The sequence below is a fragment of the Ambystoma mexicanum genome, chromosome 6q (genome assembly GCF_040938575.1).
Source record: "Ambystoma mexicanum isolate Mex_15411 chromosome 6q, UKY_AmexF1_1, whole genome shotgun sequence".
Taxonomy (NCBI): domain Eukaryota; kingdom Metazoa; phylum Chordata; class Amphibia; order Caudata; family Ambystomatidae; genus Ambystoma; species Ambystoma mexicanum.
Window position 1 is genome coordinate 775,820,449 of NC_090937.1, and position 19,902 is coordinate 775,840,350.

General features: G+C 43.3%; 1 protein-coding gene across 3 annotated transcripts in view; it reads right to left on the bottom strand.

The window, feature by feature from the left end:
- The window catches only part of PLRG1 (pleiotropic regulator 1), a 427,106-nt gene that overhangs the window by 257,385 nt on the left and 149,819 nt on the right, over nt 1-19,902 (bottom strand). For 2 of the 3 annotated variants that reach the window (XM_069631305.1, XM_069631307.1), the window contains one exon: nt 18,176-18,269. In XM_069631305.1, the coding sequence (XP_069487406.1) occupies nt 18,176-18,269 (94 nt within the window). The remainder of the gene's footprint in view (nt 1-18,175; nt 18,270-19,902) is intronic. The other variant, XM_069631306.1, reaches the window with a different exon arrangement.

A 19,902-nucleotide genomic window follows, 5' to 3' on the forward strand; every position in this document is an offset into this window, starting at 1 on the left:
GACTACATACAATTTGTAACTTTCTAGACCCAGCACACACTATCTTAGCATAGGGTGCTGGAGGGGTTACTTAGTATCCAGTCTAGTTTCTCAGGTAACATTTTTTATGTTACCCTTCCTACAATTAATGGCTGGTGGCAGCGGTTTCTTTTTACTACCATTGTGTGTTTTTACTGCAGACTGCGTTCGCAGCCACAGTAAGGCACCCATGGGTGCCCATTTCGTCAAAATGGCCCTGGTCTTTTTTCGCCATTTCTTGACAGGAAGGTCCTTCTTAAGATTTTACTCTGCGTGCCAAACCTTTTGTCTTTTGGCACGATTCAGAACTGCATGCAGTACCCTCTGGGACCACCACATACAATTAGGACTACAGGTGTAAGCAAAAACCAACCTTTGGTAAAAGTCTGTACTATACAGTTTGTGGTAGCGAGCTGAGCAGACAGGCTTATCTCAAGAGGGAATTTGAGCAGTATGAGGACCTTACACAGAGGTCCTACAATCACAGTGGTTCAAGTAGACACACTCAAGTTTTCTTGGTAAAGACATTTATTAATTTATTACACAATCATTTAGAACACATTCACTAGAAGGAGGCAACTTAATATTATACACAAACACACTTCAATACCAAACCCATAGGTTTCTGAACAAATTAGGCTCCACTGAAATAGGAGCAAAATGGCATTTCAGTTACTTTCAATGGGAGTAAAAAGGCACAAGTTGGCGGAATAGATCACAAATACATTCTTAGGCAGTGCAAATAGTTTTAGTTCACTAAAGGACGCGATTCAGTTCAATAGGCCTGGGCCAAAGTCAATGGGATAGTGTCTTGGATAGGAAAGAGCAGTTCTTGAAGTAAACGGTAAAGTCTTTGCCAAAGTCCTCAGAAGTAGTTAGTACGAAAAAGAATCATATGTTGGGTCACAAGCTGGTTAGGCCTGTAAGTTGGGAAAGTTCTGCGAACTTTCACAGTGAGAGGTAAGTTCTCTCAATCGGGTTGGCACAGTACCTTAATATGAAGAATAAGATGCAGCTGAAGTAGTCTGTTCCTGGCAGTTCCTGCAGATCTCACTGTTCCTGAGCCTCAGTCGCGGGGACAAAAGGGAGGACGTCAGGGGACACTTGCACTGCATCGTTGGAAAACGCTGACAAAATGGAGTCACTTCAGTTCGAGTAGCTGTAATTCAAGCACACAAGCTGGTGTCCTTCCCCCTGGTTAATCCCAACGAGTTCAGACAACAGTATCCAGGTGGCTTACGAGTTGATTGCTCCCACCAACTCAGAGGAATAAGTCGTCCTTGAAGGGGCTTCTCTGTCGAGGTGAACTTGGCAATTCGGACCTGCAGCAGGGCTTCACCGGGCAAACCAATCAGCTCGTCTTTGGTTCTTTCGTTCCAGTGGTCGACTGCTTTCCAGTCCAAGAGACTTGCCTTTTAAACAGTTTTCTCCCTTTCATTCCAGCCTAGCTGCCACTCACCCAGCAGGGTGGCTGTCCTTGCCGGACAGTCAGCCAGCCAATCACGCCAGAGTGCATTTGGGTCTACTAGGAGACCAAGCACAGGGAATTTCAGGCACCTCCCTCACTTCCTGCCCACCCCAGACACTCAGGCGCCAGAAGGGCTCTTCAGTCCTGAAGCCCTCCAAAGGCGTAGGAACAAAGGGACCAAACCTAGTTTGGCGCGCAGAGACAAACTCTAGAAGGACCTTTCCAAAAAGAAATGGCAAAAAAGAACACCGGGACCCGTTTAAACAAACGAAGGTCGTCATCTTAAAAAACATGGTTCCTGCAATTTAACGCTACCGGTGTTCGCGTTTGGGAAAAATCATGGTAGTTTGTTGTAAAACTACTGCCACCAGCCATCGAGAGGAAAGGGTAACATTGGACTGCTACATGAGTTTCTAGACATAGGGGATACTATGTAACCCCTTCCATCACTATTTAAGATAGGGTGTGCTGGGTCTAGGAATTTAAAAAGACTAGTAAAGTCAATTTAACTTTACTTTCTCTGAGAAACAGTAGTTTATCCCAGATAAGGTATTTAAACCGTGGGACCGCCTGAAAAGGCTTACGTGTGTCACAGCACTGAGGGTGCTGTGTAGCACACATGAAAGGATTACGCCTATGGAGTGGTCTAAAACCCCATAATCAAAGAACACAAAAGTAAAACGCACATCAAAATACATGAGTGGGAAAAAAAAGCCCACACTCTCCAGGTAAAAATAACAAGTCTTCAAAGTCCATCAAAGTTGCTAGTGGTCTCTAAGGTGAAGGGAATTGGCACATTTATGACCCTTGTAGGCTGACAGACCATCTTAATTTCAGATTTTCCCCTTTCATCTGCATTAACCATCTCAAGGGTTGCTGGTCTGCCTGAATCACAAAAGTAGATCCATACAAGTATGGTCTAAACTTCCTCAGAGACCTCACAATGGCAAAACTCACGTTCTATGGTTGCCCGCCTTGTCTCAGGTTCCTTCAGCTTCCTGCTGATGAAGCAGATTGGGTGTTCCCCACCTTTCTCATCCAGTTGACTCAGAACTGCACCTATACCTGTATTGGAAGCATCTGTTTGCACAATGAAAGTTTGGCTGTAGTCAGGAGCTCTTAAGGCTGGAGCTTGACAAAGGGCTTTCTTAAGTCTTTCAAATGCCTTAGTGCACTCCTCATTCAACCTGACCTTCTTGGGGCATTTGGGTGAGGAGACCACATTCAAGGGAAAAGCTATGGACCCATAGTTCTCTATGAAGTTCCTACAATAACCAGCAAGACCTAAAAGACTCACACTTGGGTTTGAGTGGGAGGGGTGGCCCATTCTTGTAAAGCATGTACTTTGCTAGGCAATGGCCTCATTTCACCTCCTACTACCTCATGTTCAAGGTAGACTACTTTGCTCTGACCAATTGGACACTTACTAGCCTTTATGGTCAGATGGGCCTGCTCAAGAGCCTGCAAAACATATCCTAAGTGGTCAACATGTTCTTTCCAAGTAGGGCTGAACACTGCAATGTCATCCAAGTATGCCATGCAGAAGTCCTCCATCCCATTCCGAACTTGATTAACCATCCTTTCGAATGTAGCAGGTGCATTCTTTAATCCAAAATGCATTACCTTAAACTGGCAGAGGCCTGCTGGGGTTGAAAATGCAGTTATCTACTTGGCATGGTCTGTCAGGGCTATTTGCCAATAGCCTGACGTTAGGTCAAATGTACTGAGGTACTTGGCTGAACCAAGTTTGTCCACCAGCTCATCTGTCCTAGGTAAAGGATGGGCATAAGTCTTTGTGTCTGCATTTAGAGCTCTATAGTGCACACAGAATCTCAACTCCTTGGATCCTGTCTTTGGCACTAGTACAACTGGACTAGACCATGGACTTGTAGATGGTTCTATTACCCCGAGATCAAGCATCTTGTTGACCTCTTCCTTTATGTGGGTCCTTACATGGTCTGACATCCTGTAATCTCTGCTTTTAATAGGTAAACAGTCACCAGTGAGAATATCATGCTATCCCCAAGGGGTCAAGCCTGGTGATAGTGACAAAAGGGAGGCAAACTGATAAACTTCCACTACGCCTGTTGTTCCAGTGTCAGATTGGTAAACTATCTTTCCATCTAAAGATTGTCCCCTGAGGAGATCACGTAGAGGTTCATTCTCCTCCTGAGCTGAAGCTAAAAGCAAAGCTCCCACTTCTGGTCTTGAGACATAGGCTTTTAGACGGTTGGTGTGAAAGAGTCTGGGGGCCTCCTTAGGATTCTGAAACGGGGGGGGGTGTCCTAGCCTCTAGAATTCAAATCTTTGCAAAAATGTAATGCAGACACATTCAAACCGTTGCGAGAAAACTCTTGAGGCAATAGTACTTTTGTCTCATAAGTAAGCAACCTAGAAATAAACAAACACATCATTCTGTTGTATTTATACAGCTTTTTATTGTTTAGCTGTTATTTATTTATTTTAAAGCATGTCATCAATCAATCAGTTGTGCCCATAATTCTAGAACATGATGGCTTATGAACACTACTTGCAGCAGAAAAGCTCAACACAAAAATTGACCACAACATGGCGTGCCCTCCAATCTTGTGACTAAACAATAAGCATATATGTGATTTACACCTCATCAGTGAGTTAACCTTTTGTTGATGAAAGGTACGTGTAGTCTAATGTATTAGTTCCACAGTCTGAGTTTGTAAATAAGGAGACCTCAATGGAGGTTCACCTTTGCCCGGCAGAAGGATGACCTCTTGATGGCCTCCTTAGGATTGCCTAAGTCCACCAAATAATTGACCTCTCCAAGTTTTCCCACAACCTTGAAGTGTCCAATCCACTTGTCCTGTAAGGCCCTCTGCCTTGTAGGTACCATAACTAGAACTTACTGGTCTTGAGTAAACTCAACCTTGTTGGACTTCTGGTCATGCTAATGCTTCACCAGAGCCTGACCTGATTTCAAGTTATCAGATGCTTCCGTCATATGCATCATTCTCCTCCGGAGACCAAGCACATAGTCAGTGACTCTCACTGGCTTGGGAGAAGGAACATGTGGCAAAGCAGCTCGTCAGCAATAACAGGAACGACCAGGTAAGTTTCATGTCTCTTTATTGTAGCCTACTTTGTACATTGAGCCACAAGTAGGAGAAGAGCACGATACAACCCCACCCGGCAGGCGAAGTCCTCCAACTGTCCCCAACCATCACCTTGCATTCAAGCGCACACCTCCCACATTCCAGCACGCACTCATGCCCAGCTGCAAGCTATCCCCTTCCACTAAGGAGCCTTCCTATCTGCACGCGACCTTAACCCACAGGATACAACACTTCTCCCTCCGTCAATCCAACAAAAAACTTACTTGCTCACAAACGCGAGGACCAATACATAGGTTAACTAGCAAGCATGAACCAACGAGAAAGACCAAAGATAAGGGAGAAACAAGACCCAGGAAACAGAACCAACACCACCAAAGAACCCATGGTAACACTAGGCCACCAAAAACTCCTACACCACTACCTGCCCACCTGAGAACACTTAACTCCTTCCGCCCAGTCTGCCACCCCGGGCCTCCAGCCTGCCACACTGGAACACAGACAAAGAAACACTGAGTCCAACTGGCCACCCAATGTCCCCAACGCAAACACAACTAACTACTGTAACGAACTAATCCACGGAAAACACGATGACCAACGCGTACGGAAAATGACCCAGAGAAAATCATGAATCACAGGGCTCGGCCGGAACCTTGCACACATAGCAGAAGCTCAGAATAAACCCACACTCACACAACCACATGACAAATGGCAACCTACGTCAAATAACCTCAGAAACTACAACCACAGGCCCAATAAGCACTGTGAAAATAACGCATATTAAACAATGCCGCACGGACAGATGGGACACTGTAGAAATTAGATCAGAAAACATCTGACCACGCTGCACTCGGATTTAACTGCAAACCGCAACATTGCTTAAAATCCCACCTGGCAATTATAAGCAACATAGCGGACCACTAAAATGGAAGCTGCCCTACAACCGCTCCCACAACTCACCCCACCTACCACAAATCACCCTCACAAACTATAAGGAAGGAATATACAACCTCTCGCCCTCTCCACACACAAATTAATGCGACACCAAGGGCCGCAAGCAGATGAAGGTACCAAACCCACCCGGCAATTTGGCGCACACAAAGTACTACCGGAAATACATAATACTGGAGTGAAAACAACAACCTCATAGCAGTAAATATAATCAGAAACATAACAAAAAGTAACATGCCCAACCCAATGATCCGATGACAACCCCTACAAGTACAGAAAATGCCCAAAAGACAGGGCATTAATTGGAGTAGTCCATAACAGGAACGACCAGGTAAGTTTCATGTGTCTTTATTGTAGCCTGCTTTGTACGCTGAGCAACAAGTAAGAGAGAAGAGCACGATACAACCCCACCCAGCAGGCAAAGTCCTCCAACTGTCCCCAACCGTCACCTTCCATTCACACGCACACGTCCCACATTCCAGCACGCATGCGAGCCCAGCTGCAAGCCATCCCCTTCCACCGAGGAGCCTTCCTCATCCGCACGTGACCCTAACCCACAGGATACAACAGAACACTCGCCAACTCCCCCTTAATTAGGGCCAATGGACCTCTAACTGGGTGACCATAGAGCAGCTTAAAGGGACTAAATCCAACTCCCTTCTTAGGTACTTCTAAGCAAAGAGAAGGCATGGCAGTAGAAGGTCCCACTTTCTTCTAAGGGGTTCTTCTAAAGCACCCATCATGCTCTTCATAGTTCTACCCAATCGTCTGGGGACGGTAGGCAGTTGAGAACTTGTAAGTCACTCCAGTTTTTCCACATGGCCTGAATGAAGTGGGACAAAGTTTGATCCCCAGTCAGAGATGACTTCCTTAAGAAAACCTACCCTGGTAAAAATACCAAGTAGGGCCTTAGCAACAGCCTGAGCTGTAACAGTCCTCCTAGGTATTGCTTCAGGATACCTAGTAGCATGGTCTACTACAACCGATATAAATTGATTACTTGGAGGTTTAAGGGACCAACAATGTTGAGTCCTACCCGATCAATAGGGGGGAGGGGGGGTCCCAACTAGGAGATGCACCAAAAGGTGCCACATTCTTGGCTCGACTCTTGCCAGATGTCTGACAAGTGGGACAGCGTCTACAGAATGTATCTACATCAGACCCCAACTTAGGCCAGTAGAAGTATAGAGAAAGCCTTTCCTTGGTCTTCTTAAAGCTTAAGTGACCAGCCAAATGAATCTCATGGGCTAACTGTAGGAACTGTCGTCATATCTCTAGAGGCACTACAAGTCTTCTGTAGTCCCCTGGGATAGACTCAGTTGGTTCATTGTAGACAAGGCCATCTTCCCAGTACAACCTGTGCTTCCCTGGCTCTTGCCTGTCCAGCTGGGAAGCTGCCTGTTGGCGAAGTCCTTCAAGAGTAGGACACTCCCTTTGACCTCTGCTGAAGTCTGTCCTACATGGTCCACCTTCTGCCAGTAAAGACTGCAGCTCAGGATGGTCTTTAGGATCTAGATCTCCAACAGGGGGGAGGTCTTCTTCCAGCTCTGAATCTTCAGCAGCTAATTCAACCTTTCCTGGTTGTTCCTCACACTCAGCCTCAGCTGGTGGAGCAGTCACATGTGTGACTTTGGACAGTCCTCTCAGGGATGTCCTTGTTGGAAGCACATGAGTACGCTCTTGCTTTTTCTTTGAGACCTTGGATTTACCATTTGCCTCCTTCTTAGAAATAGCAGTTAGTAGCTCCTGTGGGCTGGGTGTTATAGTTTCTTCTGTAACATCCTCTTGAGAGCCAGTTAACGTACTCTCTCTGGCCTTCCTTGTCTGTTCCTGTTTCCTCTTACTGGGAGGCCTGGGGGTGCTCGATACAACTCTGCGAGTTTTTAAGTCATTCCCCAACAGGTCTCTCCCAGGCACCTCACTCTGCACACTAACAAGTATCTTTACAGTCAAGATGTTGAATTGGATGAGAGCTGGTAATCTTGGAAGCATTTGACCAGGGCCTCAGCAAGTTTAGTGAGGCCTTTGGGTGCCTAAGCAACATCCTCAGGTTTGAAAAAAGATTCATCCACCACTGTAATTCAGGCCCCAGTATCTCCAATGGCAGTGGGTCTCCTGAACATTTACAATTACACTGTCCTTGTAATATTCTTTTGTGTTCTCTGGAATTGAATTATAGACTTCTAAATTCTGCTGTTCCCACAGACCCAGGGACACTAAAGAAACACTGGCAGAGACTCCAATGTGGTCTTCAGCCAGTAGTTAAAAGTTTTCACTTGCCATCTGTACTTCTCCCTCTGGGGAAAAGGTTAAGGAGGACCCCTGAAGTTTAACCCTTGCATCTGGGATCCCCTTTCACATGGTCAGTAGACCCACAACATAACATTTTCCAAATGTTTTGACAAATGGGGGTTTCTGCTGACCTCTGTCTTGTTTAGCACCAGAGGTTTCACTAGCCGGATTCGGTTTCCCTTGTGGCTTACCCTTTTTCTGTTTGTGGCCCTCTTTTGGATTGGAGGTATTAGAATTCTCTTTGCCATCTTTCTTTTGCTGCTTTCCCTCATCCTTCTGAGTTTGGCCTAGAATCTTTGTGAGTAGCCCTGTTAGCAAACCACAAGTCAGCAGCATTTGCTAACTTCTTTGGATCAACCTCCTTAGAGTCAGCCAAGTGCTGTCTCAGTTCAGGAGAGCAGGCAACAAAAATAGATGTCTCATTCCTTCAAAAGTGTTAACTCTAACCCTTTACCCAACCATCCAAGTTCTTCAAACATTCACACACCCAGGTAGCCCAAGAAGTACCATCATGCTTTTTGAGGGTCCTAAACCTCTTAAGGTACTGGGAAACAGTTTTCCCAAGTCCAGCTATCAAAGATAGCTTCAAATCTTTCATGTTCCCCCACCTCCAGTACAGCATCTGTTGCAACCTGGGGGGGTCTAGACAAAAGCCAAGGAATCAGCTGATTCCATGTAAAACCCTGAATCCCATAGTTATACTCAAAAGCAGCCAACCAATCCAAAATATCAAGTTTCACCTCATATATACTCACAGCTTCCTTAGACATGCAAGGTCTCTTAGTACTGGAAGACCTAGAAGACTCTGGGATAGAATCATTTTCAAGAGACAATTTCTTCATTACAAGCGCATGGTGCATTTCCATTTCTCTGAGTTTGATTTCTTGATGTTTACTTTCAGTTTGCATTTGGAGCCTTTCGAACTGTAACTCAAGTCTGATCTTTTCAAGAGAGACATCCTGGACTCAGTACTGGACCTGGCAGGGTCCCTATGGCTAAAGATTGAGGCCTAAGAGCAGGTAGAGGTGCAGTGAGGCTCACATCCTGAGACTCCTCTGGCTCCTCAATAACATTAATGCTAGACTCTACATCTTCCTGATCAACATTATCTACATTTTCTGAGAAATTAGGGGCGACAGCCCAATTTCTCATACTTTGATGTTCCAACAATCTTTCAATTCATTCATTTTTCTTTCCTTTAACAGGGAGGTTTCTGACCTTGCACATTTCTTTCAGTTGATCTACTGTTAAAATGATCAGGTGTCCTGTTTGTAGTTATCCATATAAGGCATGAAAAAACTGCTTTTCTAGTGGCGCTTAGCCCTGTGAAGGTTCCCATTTAAAGAAAAGTAAAGCAGAACTCTCAAAGTAACACCTCTACAATTTATCCTCACCGCCTGCCACCAGTGTTAGGCAAAGTTTGCATGCAGTACCCTCTGGGACCACTACACACAACTATGACTACATGTGTAAGTAAAACCAACCTTTGGTCTAAGTCTGTACCTCACAGTTTTTGTTAACAAGCTGCGCAGCCAGGCTTATCTCAAGAGGGAATGTGAGCTTGTAATGAGGTTACACGGAGGTCTACAATTACAAGTATTCAAAACTTACACTCAAGGTTTCTTGGTAAAACACTTAATTTATTACACAGTCAGTTAGAAAACATTCACTATAAGGAGGCAATCAATAGCACAAAAAATATCCTACAGTACTTCACACTAACTGGTTCTGAAACATTTAAATTACTTTGAAGCAGGAGCAAAAAGGCATAAGTTAATGAAACAAATAGAAGAGTTACTTTTAAACAGTGCAAATAGTTTCAATTCACCAGAGGAGTTGGTCCAATGCAATAGGTAGGCCAAAGTCAATGGGCTGGTGCCAATTGGTTACTGCAGCAGCAATGGAAGTACAGCCATCTCCGAGAGGATTGCCAGAGGAGTTTGTCTTGGGGTCGATTGGTCCCACCAACCCAAGGGGAGCAGTCGTCCTTTGCAGGGCTTCTATAGTCAAGGCAAATTCTGAGCTTCAGCACTGCAGCAGGGCTTCACCACTGCAGCAGGGCTTCACAGGGCAAACCAACGGTCCAGGAGTTGCAGCAGGCGTCTCTTCCATGTTCTTCTTCGGATTCCTTTGTCCAGTGGTCGTCTCTGCCTTCCAAACAAAAAGCCTCGCCTTTTAAGCAGGTTTCTCCCATTCATTCGCAGCCTAGCTGTCACACACAGCAGGGGTGCTGTCCTACAAGGACAGCCAGCCAGCCAGCCAGCCAGCCAGCCAATCACCTTTGGGTGCATTCCTGTAACCAAGGCGATTAAGCACAGGGAGTTTCAGGCACCTCCCTCGCTTCCTGCCCTGCCAGACACACTGGAGCAAGAGGCGAGCTTCACCAGTGAATCCTGCCAAAGACAAAACGAACACACAGACCAAACCTGGTTTGGAGCGCAGGGTAAATCTCAAGAAGGACCTTTCCAACAAGAAATGGCGAAAAAAGACCAGGGACATTTTGACAAAATGGGCATCCATGGGTGCTTTACTGCAGCTGCAATTTCAGCCCCCGGTAGAAACACACAGGTAGGAAAAAGTTCACTGCCACCAGCCATTAATTGTAGAAAGGGTAACATAAAAATGTCACATGAGGAACTAGACAAAGGGGCTACTAAGCCAGCGCCCTATTGTGATGTGCGCGCTGGGTCTAGAAAGTTACAAAAATATAAGTAAAGTCAATTTCACTTCACTACTCTAGTAAACCGATTTCCCAAAGGTTTAAATACCGTCTTGGCGAAACTAATAATAGACCTCCCTGTGCCACTGCACTGAAGGTGTTCTCTGTTACAATGTAAAGATGATGCCTATGGAGTTCGTCAGACTCCAAAGTCAAAAGAAAACACAGCGTCCAAATCACAGAAAAATACATGAGAGAGTGGGAAAAAGATCTCTCTCTTCAGGTTAGAAATTAAAAGTTCTAAAGTCCAGCAAACATTGCTGGGGGTCTCTATGGTAGAAGGGGATTAGCACATTTCTGAGAATTCTCCCTAACAGAGGGGATGCATTTTATCTCCCCAGCACTACACTTAGTCGGGTGTGCTGGTTCTTCACCTAACCAAATGTAGAAGGGATACAAAGGTTAGCCAGAGAAAAGGGGAGCCCAAAAGGGCAACCCTGTGACAATGAAAAGGTACACAAAAAAAGTGTCAGAGGATAAAATTAAAAATTAGTTTTAAAAATGACACCCAAAAGAAAAGTAAAAGAATATGCGAGTGCGGTTCCACAGTTCCCACTCACTATGGTATAGGGAAAAATAATCCACCAAAAAAATTCTGGGGTTCTCACAAGAGAGGTAGATTTAGCCCTAAAGGTGAAATCTTACCCAACAGGCATAATTGTTTCACCCCTTACCAAGTAAACCTATCCGTGTTGGAGTTCCACTGGACTTAAAATGTCAACCTTGGATTAGAACGGGGACCAGCAAGAACAAGTTTGTTTGTTCCACCAGCAAGTAACAAGGAAGAGAGCAGAGCAACTCAAGTACCTTTGGGGCATCCAGGTCGGGTAGTTTATCTTTTTATTTTTTATTGATTGAGCTGAACTAAGTCAACTTTACAATCTATAATTAAAACATATAAAGAAAAAATTTGATACAACACTTCATCCTAAAACAATCAATTAACATTACAAAAAGTATAGATAATAAAACAGAAATACACTTAATAAGATAAATCAATCATATTAAATGATTCAGTATTTCTTGAACATATTTAGTTTTGCTGTTTCCTTTTAAGCCTTGTGTCTTGCTATGAACTACATGGTAATTCAACTTAGTTTTCAAAAAATTAACAGAACAGATTCTTATGTGATATCCTGCATGAATCATTAGCCATAAATGTTGGGATGTTAAGGCTTTTAAATCTTAAGTAGCCAAGGCTGACCACTCAACCATTAAATGTTGTAATGACTCTCTGACCCTCAGAATTACAAAAGCAACATATTTTCAACTGTTTTGTTCTGTGAACGCCTTGCTTGGACTTCTTTGGTGTGAAAAATATTCAAGCGTAAGCGAATAAATTCACATCTATGCGCCACTGATGGATACTGCACCAAATATTTTTCAGGATTACCATATTTCTTCCTATCGAAATGTATTTTCATTGACCTCACAGTATTTTTCACATTTGGTTCTCGTCCAATCCATCTGAAAAAGTTTGGTCTTCACACGCATTGGATTCTGAATCAGTATTAATAGGTATCAAGTTACATTTTCAAAAAACACATTTTCGAAATGCCATTTTGTCGAAACAAAAATGCAGAAAAAAAAATTCCAAATGTTTTTTTTTTATTTAAAATGTTTTTTTTGTTTCGTTAGTCAAAAAAAAGTGTCGAAAAAAATGGGTTAGGGGGAACCCCCCACCCATTTAAAAAATAATTTAAAAAAAACATTCGAAAATTATTTTTTTTCAGCATTTTTGTGTGGAAAGAAATGGCATTTTGAAAATGTGACATTCGAAAATGTCACTACAAATCGTATTAATAGTTTAACATCTGCCACTGCGTGTACAACCAAATGACGCCATTTCAGAATAAATTTTGTCTTTGTAAGAAAAGACATGGCTACCCAGTGTACTCAGAACCGTAGGGGACTGAAATGCAAGTATGCACTTCCTAAACAAGGCGATAACTTGCCATGGATTTCGTGCATGCTAGGAGATCAGCCCCAGTTCGTACAAAATCCATGGAACCGGGACACAATCCGGTAGATATAATAAGCTGCACCAATATTTCCTTTCTAACTTGTGATAACAGGCACAAATGTAAATTTACAGAATATTGCCTGTATCATCTTAGCTTGTGATGTTGAAGTTATTAACTCAGTTTTCAAAATCTCTCTATGGTTCTTTACGTCACCATGGCTTGATAGAACCATACCTAAATATATAAATGGTTGAACACATTCTAGTGTAACACCTCCTAATGATCATATTTTTTTTTTTTCTTAAGTTTAGTCAGTATGTTACACCTCATTACCTTAGTTTTCTGCAGGTTTATAGTAAGGTTTGCTTGGACGCAAGAATCGAGAGCATTCGGTAGCCAACCCTTAGGAGTCTTTGAAATCATCAGCATATAGTAAAGATGTTATGTTCATTCTTGGGGCATCCGTGATAATCTCCCGAAATCCATCACCTAGGTTTGCAATATAGAAATTAAAAAGGGCTGCAGCAAGTGTGCATCCCGGTCTTAACCCTCTAAATGTTGCTATAGGGGCAGATAGTTGGCCATCTGATGTAAGCCTCAACTGGATAGTATTTCTATGGTGCAGATCTCGAATCAGGGAGACAATATGAGGCTTCCGAATTAAATATCTGCCTCGAAAATGAATCAAAGACCGCCGTCAGGTCCACGAAGATTAAATAGAGAGGCTGTTTGACTTTCGCATGATGCAAGAGTTAACAGATGTACCCATCCCTGTGATAAAACCCTTTTGAAACTGGTCTCTTTGCAGATTTTCAATGGACCATTGTGTAAAATCTCTCAAGATAAATCTCTAATTTTTCCTGGAGCGTCGAGCAACGCAATTGGGCGATAATTAGCTGCATATCCCTGGTCAACCCTCTTAAAAATCTGGACTATCACAGAGTGGTGCCAAGTACATGGTACCGCATTTATTTGTATTACTTGTTTGAAAATGTTATACAAAATACTTGCCCAGAGAACCGGATGTTTCTTAAACATCCGATTACTCAAGCCATCAGGGCCTGGAGCACGAGAGTTGCTCAATTTACAAATGCACTCCAGGATCTCCTGTTCTGTGATATTCAGTCCAAAGTAATTAGAGGATTCAATGACAATTTAATTTCCACATGAAGGAGGAAGGGCATACATTTCTGAATAAAACTCCACCCATTGTGTCTCGTTTACCCCATTAATTTGGACAGGATTTTGGGACACATGATTTGCTAAGTTTATTAGCGTCCATATTTGGGGCCGAATTTTTCTTTTTATAGCATGAAGCGTCGTTCCCCCCCCCCCCATCTGCCTGAAGTGATTGGGCTTGATGCTCACGTTGCCAATTTTGGTATTTACATTGGGCCGCCTTAATTGCCTCTTTTTTATTTGGTATTTTAGATTTCACAATAGCTCTTTTGGTGGATCTAAGCCAGCATTTCATCGTGCAAACCTCTGGACTAAATTCATGCCTAGGCTTAAAGCCTGTACATCTAACTACTTTATTGTGAACTTGATATAGATGGAGAAAATGTATGTGTTGGAGCGTCAGTCCCACCAGGTGTAAAGGATTTCATTATGTTATTTTCAAGGGATCTTAGAGTGACTTGATTCCAAGAGAACCGTGACTGCGCATTTTTTACAATCAGAGCGTGTTGATTTGGCAGTTCGTTATTAACGCATGGAATCTGATCTTCCTGCCAGTATAACACCAACAATTCATGGTCACTAGTCTTGTTTTTCCACAGCAAATTTTGCTTTATTAAAATGTGTTCCGGTCAATGAAAACCTAATCAATCATTGAGGCGCTCACAGGTATTTTGGGCAGGTATATCACCTGGCAGCAATCCATTAAACATTAGATAATTTCTATCTTCCATTATGGTCAACCATTTCCTACTAGTGATGGTTTTAGTTCTATTATGCGCTGAAAGAAGATGCATATTTAGATCACCAGCGATTATAGTTCTTGTAATATCAGGTGTCATCGCTATACTATTTAATAGCTGGACAAACTCAGCCAAGAGCTTTTTATCCGTTATCCCCACTGGGTTTCGGTACACATTTATGATGGCTATTGTGTCACCTGGTCGTGTAACTCTAACCATTAGCAGATGCAGATTTGGGGCTTCCCATAAGGAGATCTTCCAATCTTTATGGTTTTTGATGGCAACTAAATGTCCTGCAGAAGGCTGGCCACGTGATGAAGTTTTGGCCGCATGTAATACTATAGAGTGATCGTCCCACGTAGGTGTTTCAGTTAGCCACGTTTCCTGAAGTAGTACTATATTGTAAGCTCCAAGAAAAATAGCACTGGGACCAACCAAATGTGTGAAACCGCATGTATTCCAGCTGGCAACTGGGATTACAGCGGGATGGTTCCCTTGTAAAGGTTAGGACTGTGGTGTCCACTCTATATGGTGAGGCTTATATCTTGGCACCTGATCTTTTCCCTTGTGAAAGCCACTTTGTTTCAATAGGTCTAGATTTTTCAATACGGCCAATCGGAGCAGTCTTCTGCTCTCCTTGTTCGTCTTCTAATTCACATGGTGTAGGGTCAAGTGCCAAAAGAAAGCCCATCTCAAATAGCTCCATACGAGCCGGCTAGCCAAAAAGCATTCCTTACAAGGTTGGCTTGCAGGAGTATCAAAAAGAGGAGTTAGAGTCAAAAGCTACCCTTGTCATTAACACAAGAGGCGGTCACATTTGTGTTAGCAGTGAAGCTAGATTAAAATATAATAGCTCATAAGGATCACCAGGAACAGAATATCTTAAAACAAACTTTAATTTAACAATAGACACATTTACACAACTAGACATGTGGCACGTGGGGTATGCATAACACAGAACAGTATAATATGCATAAAGGTGGGTTAGTAGGTAGAACAAGTGACTGTTATTTTGACTGTTATTTCATGTATTGCTAAATCAAGTAGCAATACGCAAAACATTAGGGACTACCTGCCCAGGTAGAACTAATCGCACCTCTGCAGGCTCATTATGCATTACTTTTGCTTTGTCTAGGTTGAGACCTGGCGTCTGCAGCAAACTTCCTTACCTCAAAATTATACGCTTGTTGATCATTCACTCGACTGCTTGCTAGTTATCGCTGTCAAGTTTCCCAGTAACTATACCAGACCGCTATAATGGAGAGACCAACACGGGTACTCTAAGAGTTCCGTCGGTCTCACACTGATCATTGTTGCATTTTTGAATTCTTACAGGACTGGTCTGTTGTAAATTAACATTTTTCGATAGATTTATCTATTTGTATTTTTAGAACACTGAGAATTAATGCATTTGTTGTTGCGACTACGTCATGTACCAGTGCGGCAGGCATCTGTGTTTGAGCATCGCCAACCTGAGAACCAGCATCAACCTTTAGTACATTGACCCCACTACCTACCTCCACAATAGCATTTACCATGTCATTAAGGGGAGAATAACTGCTCCCTGGCATTTTAATTCCTCCCTCGGAGGCCAGGCTCTGACAGGTATTCAGAGACTTTGTTTCTAACCCTGCCACACGATACATCGGAGCAGATCTCATCTTCAACCCGATTCTCGGTACAAATTGCTTGATACCGCCTCTAGCCCCCTTTAAAGAAGCACTCTGGTTTTTACTTTTCTTTTTCGGCGGGCTATTACGTTTTTCTTAGGGAGGTTGTCAAACAAGTTGTAGGTTGGAACCGGGATTGATGCTTCATCATCAGTGATAATCGTGCCTTTCTCAGCACCTCTCAAGGAGGAGGAACTTAAGGCAACCTGTGATACTTCAGTGTAATTTATGACCACAGGAATCGCGAGAGGAGAGCCAGCAGATTTTGTTCTGGCGGCATTAGGACCTTTCAGGGTGGGGGTGTACTTAGGGTAACCTGCGGCACTTCAAAATCAGGTACAACCATAGGAATCCTTGGTAGAGCCCTCACACACTCTCATAGCATTATGGCCATTATCGATCTTAGTTTCAAGTTTAAGATTCTTCACATACTGTACACTATCACCAAATACCAAATTTTCAGATTTTGACCCTTTCATAAGCTCTTGCATCCACAGAGCTAGTTGGTCAATCTGCAGATTGGGTTTAGATATTTTTGCATCAAGGAAATCAAAGAGTTTCGTAAGTGAAACTATTTTCATACGCAGTGCACTAAGCGCGATTCCCAATAGGTCAGTTTGTGATCGTAACGGGGATGCATCTCTCATGGTTCTTTCAGGTATCGTTCTTTCTTCGCTTATCATCCCGGTCGGAACTGATCCTCCCTGTATCGCAATTCCAAAGAGACTTGGGGAGGAATGATACAAGCTATTTAGCTCTGTCATTTAGCGACAATGAGGCAATAATCAATATAATTTCTACAAAAGGACGGACAGTCAATCACTCAAGTTTTGAATGGTCGAGATGGACGTGCTGATTTCTGGGATTCCTTTATCCAGTTCAGTAAAAATGTCCGATTGGCACGCCCTAATCTGAGTGTCAGTGATAGATTTGTTACTTGAGGGGGCGGGGGAGTTGGGGGGGGTGGGGGGGAAGGCGAACTGTTGTGGGTCTGCAAGTTTCATCATTACCACAGATAATAAAAGGCAAGGTTTGCAGAACTCTCCAATATCGATTTGTTTTGTCAGACATGAAACGGTCTATGCCAGTCATTTTCCGTTTAATGTCAATAACCGGTGACTGTTTCACCAGGGTTCATTTAAGCACTACTGAAGTGCTGTTAAGTTTCAGCTGGTTAGGCATTCCTGATTTAAGGGAATAAATCGCACGGTTCATCGACATGAAAGACCCAACGTGTTGTCCCGGGTTTCCATAAATGCCATTTTAACAAATAAATACTGCGCTGCTCACGCAGTTAAGTTCAACTAATCGTTAGTGCCAGAACGGTACACTTGTCAGGGGTGCGGTCGCTCAAAGAGATAAAACTCGGCAGTCGCCCCCAGACTCACTTAAACGACTAGACTTGTGTTATCAGTTTCTCATTACTTCTCACTCTTTGTGTCGCTCAAAGGGCTATACCCCAACAGTCGCGACAAGGGGTGACGATATAGCAGGGCAAAGCCGTACACCAGCATAAAAGTCCATAGAAATGAAAAGGCTCACAGTCATGTGTTCTTTGGCAGATCAGATATTTTCTTCACTTGTTAAATATAAACAAACAAGACTTACCTGATCTTGGGGGGGGGTATTACCACCCCTCTTCCCAGACACCAGACACACTGTTCGTGCAGCGCTCCGTGCATGAGCAGTGTATTTAAGGGGAGTGTCACAGATTTTAGATGGAGATGGAAGTAGGACTGGTCCAAGGCTCCTGGGCAAACAGCAATACCACGTTGTAGGAGCAGCAAAATCCAAAGTCTCGACTCCACACCTCCACCAGACACTGCTCGCACACCGTCTTATCAGTCAACTCCCAGGGAGACATACGGAGTTAGATCGACAATGGGGCCCAGGATGGGGACTTACTGGGAAAGAGGTTGGTGAAACAGAGCAGGGGGATGGGTGTGGGTGGGGAGGCGGGGGGGGGGGGTGGGGGAGATTTCCTTCAAAATGTACATCTCATTTAGGTCTTGAAATGTCATGAGAAGCAAAGACTCACTGACAAAAGTATTGTTAAAATCAGGTTAGCATTTTGCTGAGAAAACTCACCAGTGACAGACCAGTAGGCTGCGGCCGTTCTGGCACACTAGCATTCCTATATACGTCACCTACGCTGGCAGTGGTACGCTGAGTATCAATTCTGCTAAGAAGAAACAAAAAGGACATATCACATCAAATACCTATACACTTTGAAATGGTTCTCACATGCAGAACAATCGCAACTGAAAATATGCAGACCAACATGAAATGTCTAATGTTCTGCAATGCATAATCCTACAGACCACATTAACCTAGGAGCAGAAAAAAAATAATACTTCGATTGAGAACACTCATGGGTGAAAATCGACATCACCATTCTGTGCTTATGGAAGTGTGTGAAGCACATGAAAGGAGGCACTCCATTAACCCACACTTCCCATTCAGGCTGCTAAGACGAATAAATAGTCTGTTTTCCAACATTGACATTGATGACCCACTGAGCCCTGTGTCGATAATAGACCACTGGTAAATAAACTTAACTTCTTTTACTTGGGGAACAACACATGTACGAGTGTTAGGACAGAATTCCATTTTGGGGTTAATTCTGTCCCCATTTTGAGAAACCCCTAAACATTTTGCTTTTTCCTGTTCATTTTGTCTCTGACATTGTTGTAGTCGGAGGGTCCTTGTTAGGGAGAATTCTCAGAAATGTGCTAATTCCCCTTCTACCTTAGAGACCCCCAGCTCTTTTGCTGGACTTCAGGACTTAATTTCTAACCTGAAGAGGAAGCCCTTTTTCTCACCCTCTCATGTATTTCTATTGTGATTTAGACCCTGTGTTTCTGTCAGGCAAAGTTTGAATGCAGTACCCTCTGGGAACACTACAAACTATGACTACAGGTATAGGCAACCCAGCCTTTGGTATAAGCTTGTACTACACAGTTTTGGTAGCGTGTTGAGCAGCCAAGTTTATCTCAAGAGGAGAAACATGAGCAGTAGTGGAGTTACAAAGATTCACATTTACAGGTATTCAAATAAACTCTTAAACTCAGATTTCTTGCATAAACAATTATTAATTTATCAGTTCTAAAGCCTTCTTTAGAAGGGAGCAATATAATAGTAACACACAAATACACTTCAATACTGTACACTCTTAGTTTCTGAATCAGACAAGACCCTTTTGGGATGGCCCAGAGACACAACCTACACCTGTCAGTCCAGAAAAACCAAACACCCCTTTAGGGTCCGGAAATGAATGATAATTGGTTGGCCGAAGACCAACCGCCTCATTTACAGTGTTAAGAATATATATTCATTAGTGATTGTGTAGCTATTAGTTCAACTAGAGTGAGGCCATTTTAAGATGACCCGAATCGCCATTTTGTTTTCTCGCTCTGCTCGCTCGAACGTTGCCACTTTGCCCCATGTAAAAGTGCTTTGCTGTAGATATTATTTTGCTTCAATGGTCCAAGGCTAAGAAACATGTTGAAACATTACACTGGAGAGCCAGACAGAAATGCCCGATTCCCTCCCTCACATATCCTTGAAGACAGGGAGCAAGGCATTTAATCAGTACCAAATGCCAGCGAGTCTCCTGAAAGAATAGCAATTTACGAAACTAGCCTTTAAAGAGTTGAATTATGCTCTTCTTTACGGCCCCCCTTTCTGAGCCCAGTGAGGCACCGGAGAGCGGGCTGACCTCTAGAGCGAGAATCGAAAGAGATAGTGAGGTCTGGTATGTGCCAGTCTCCTACGCGCAGCTTGCCCATGAAAAACAAACGCTGTGTTCTCGCAAA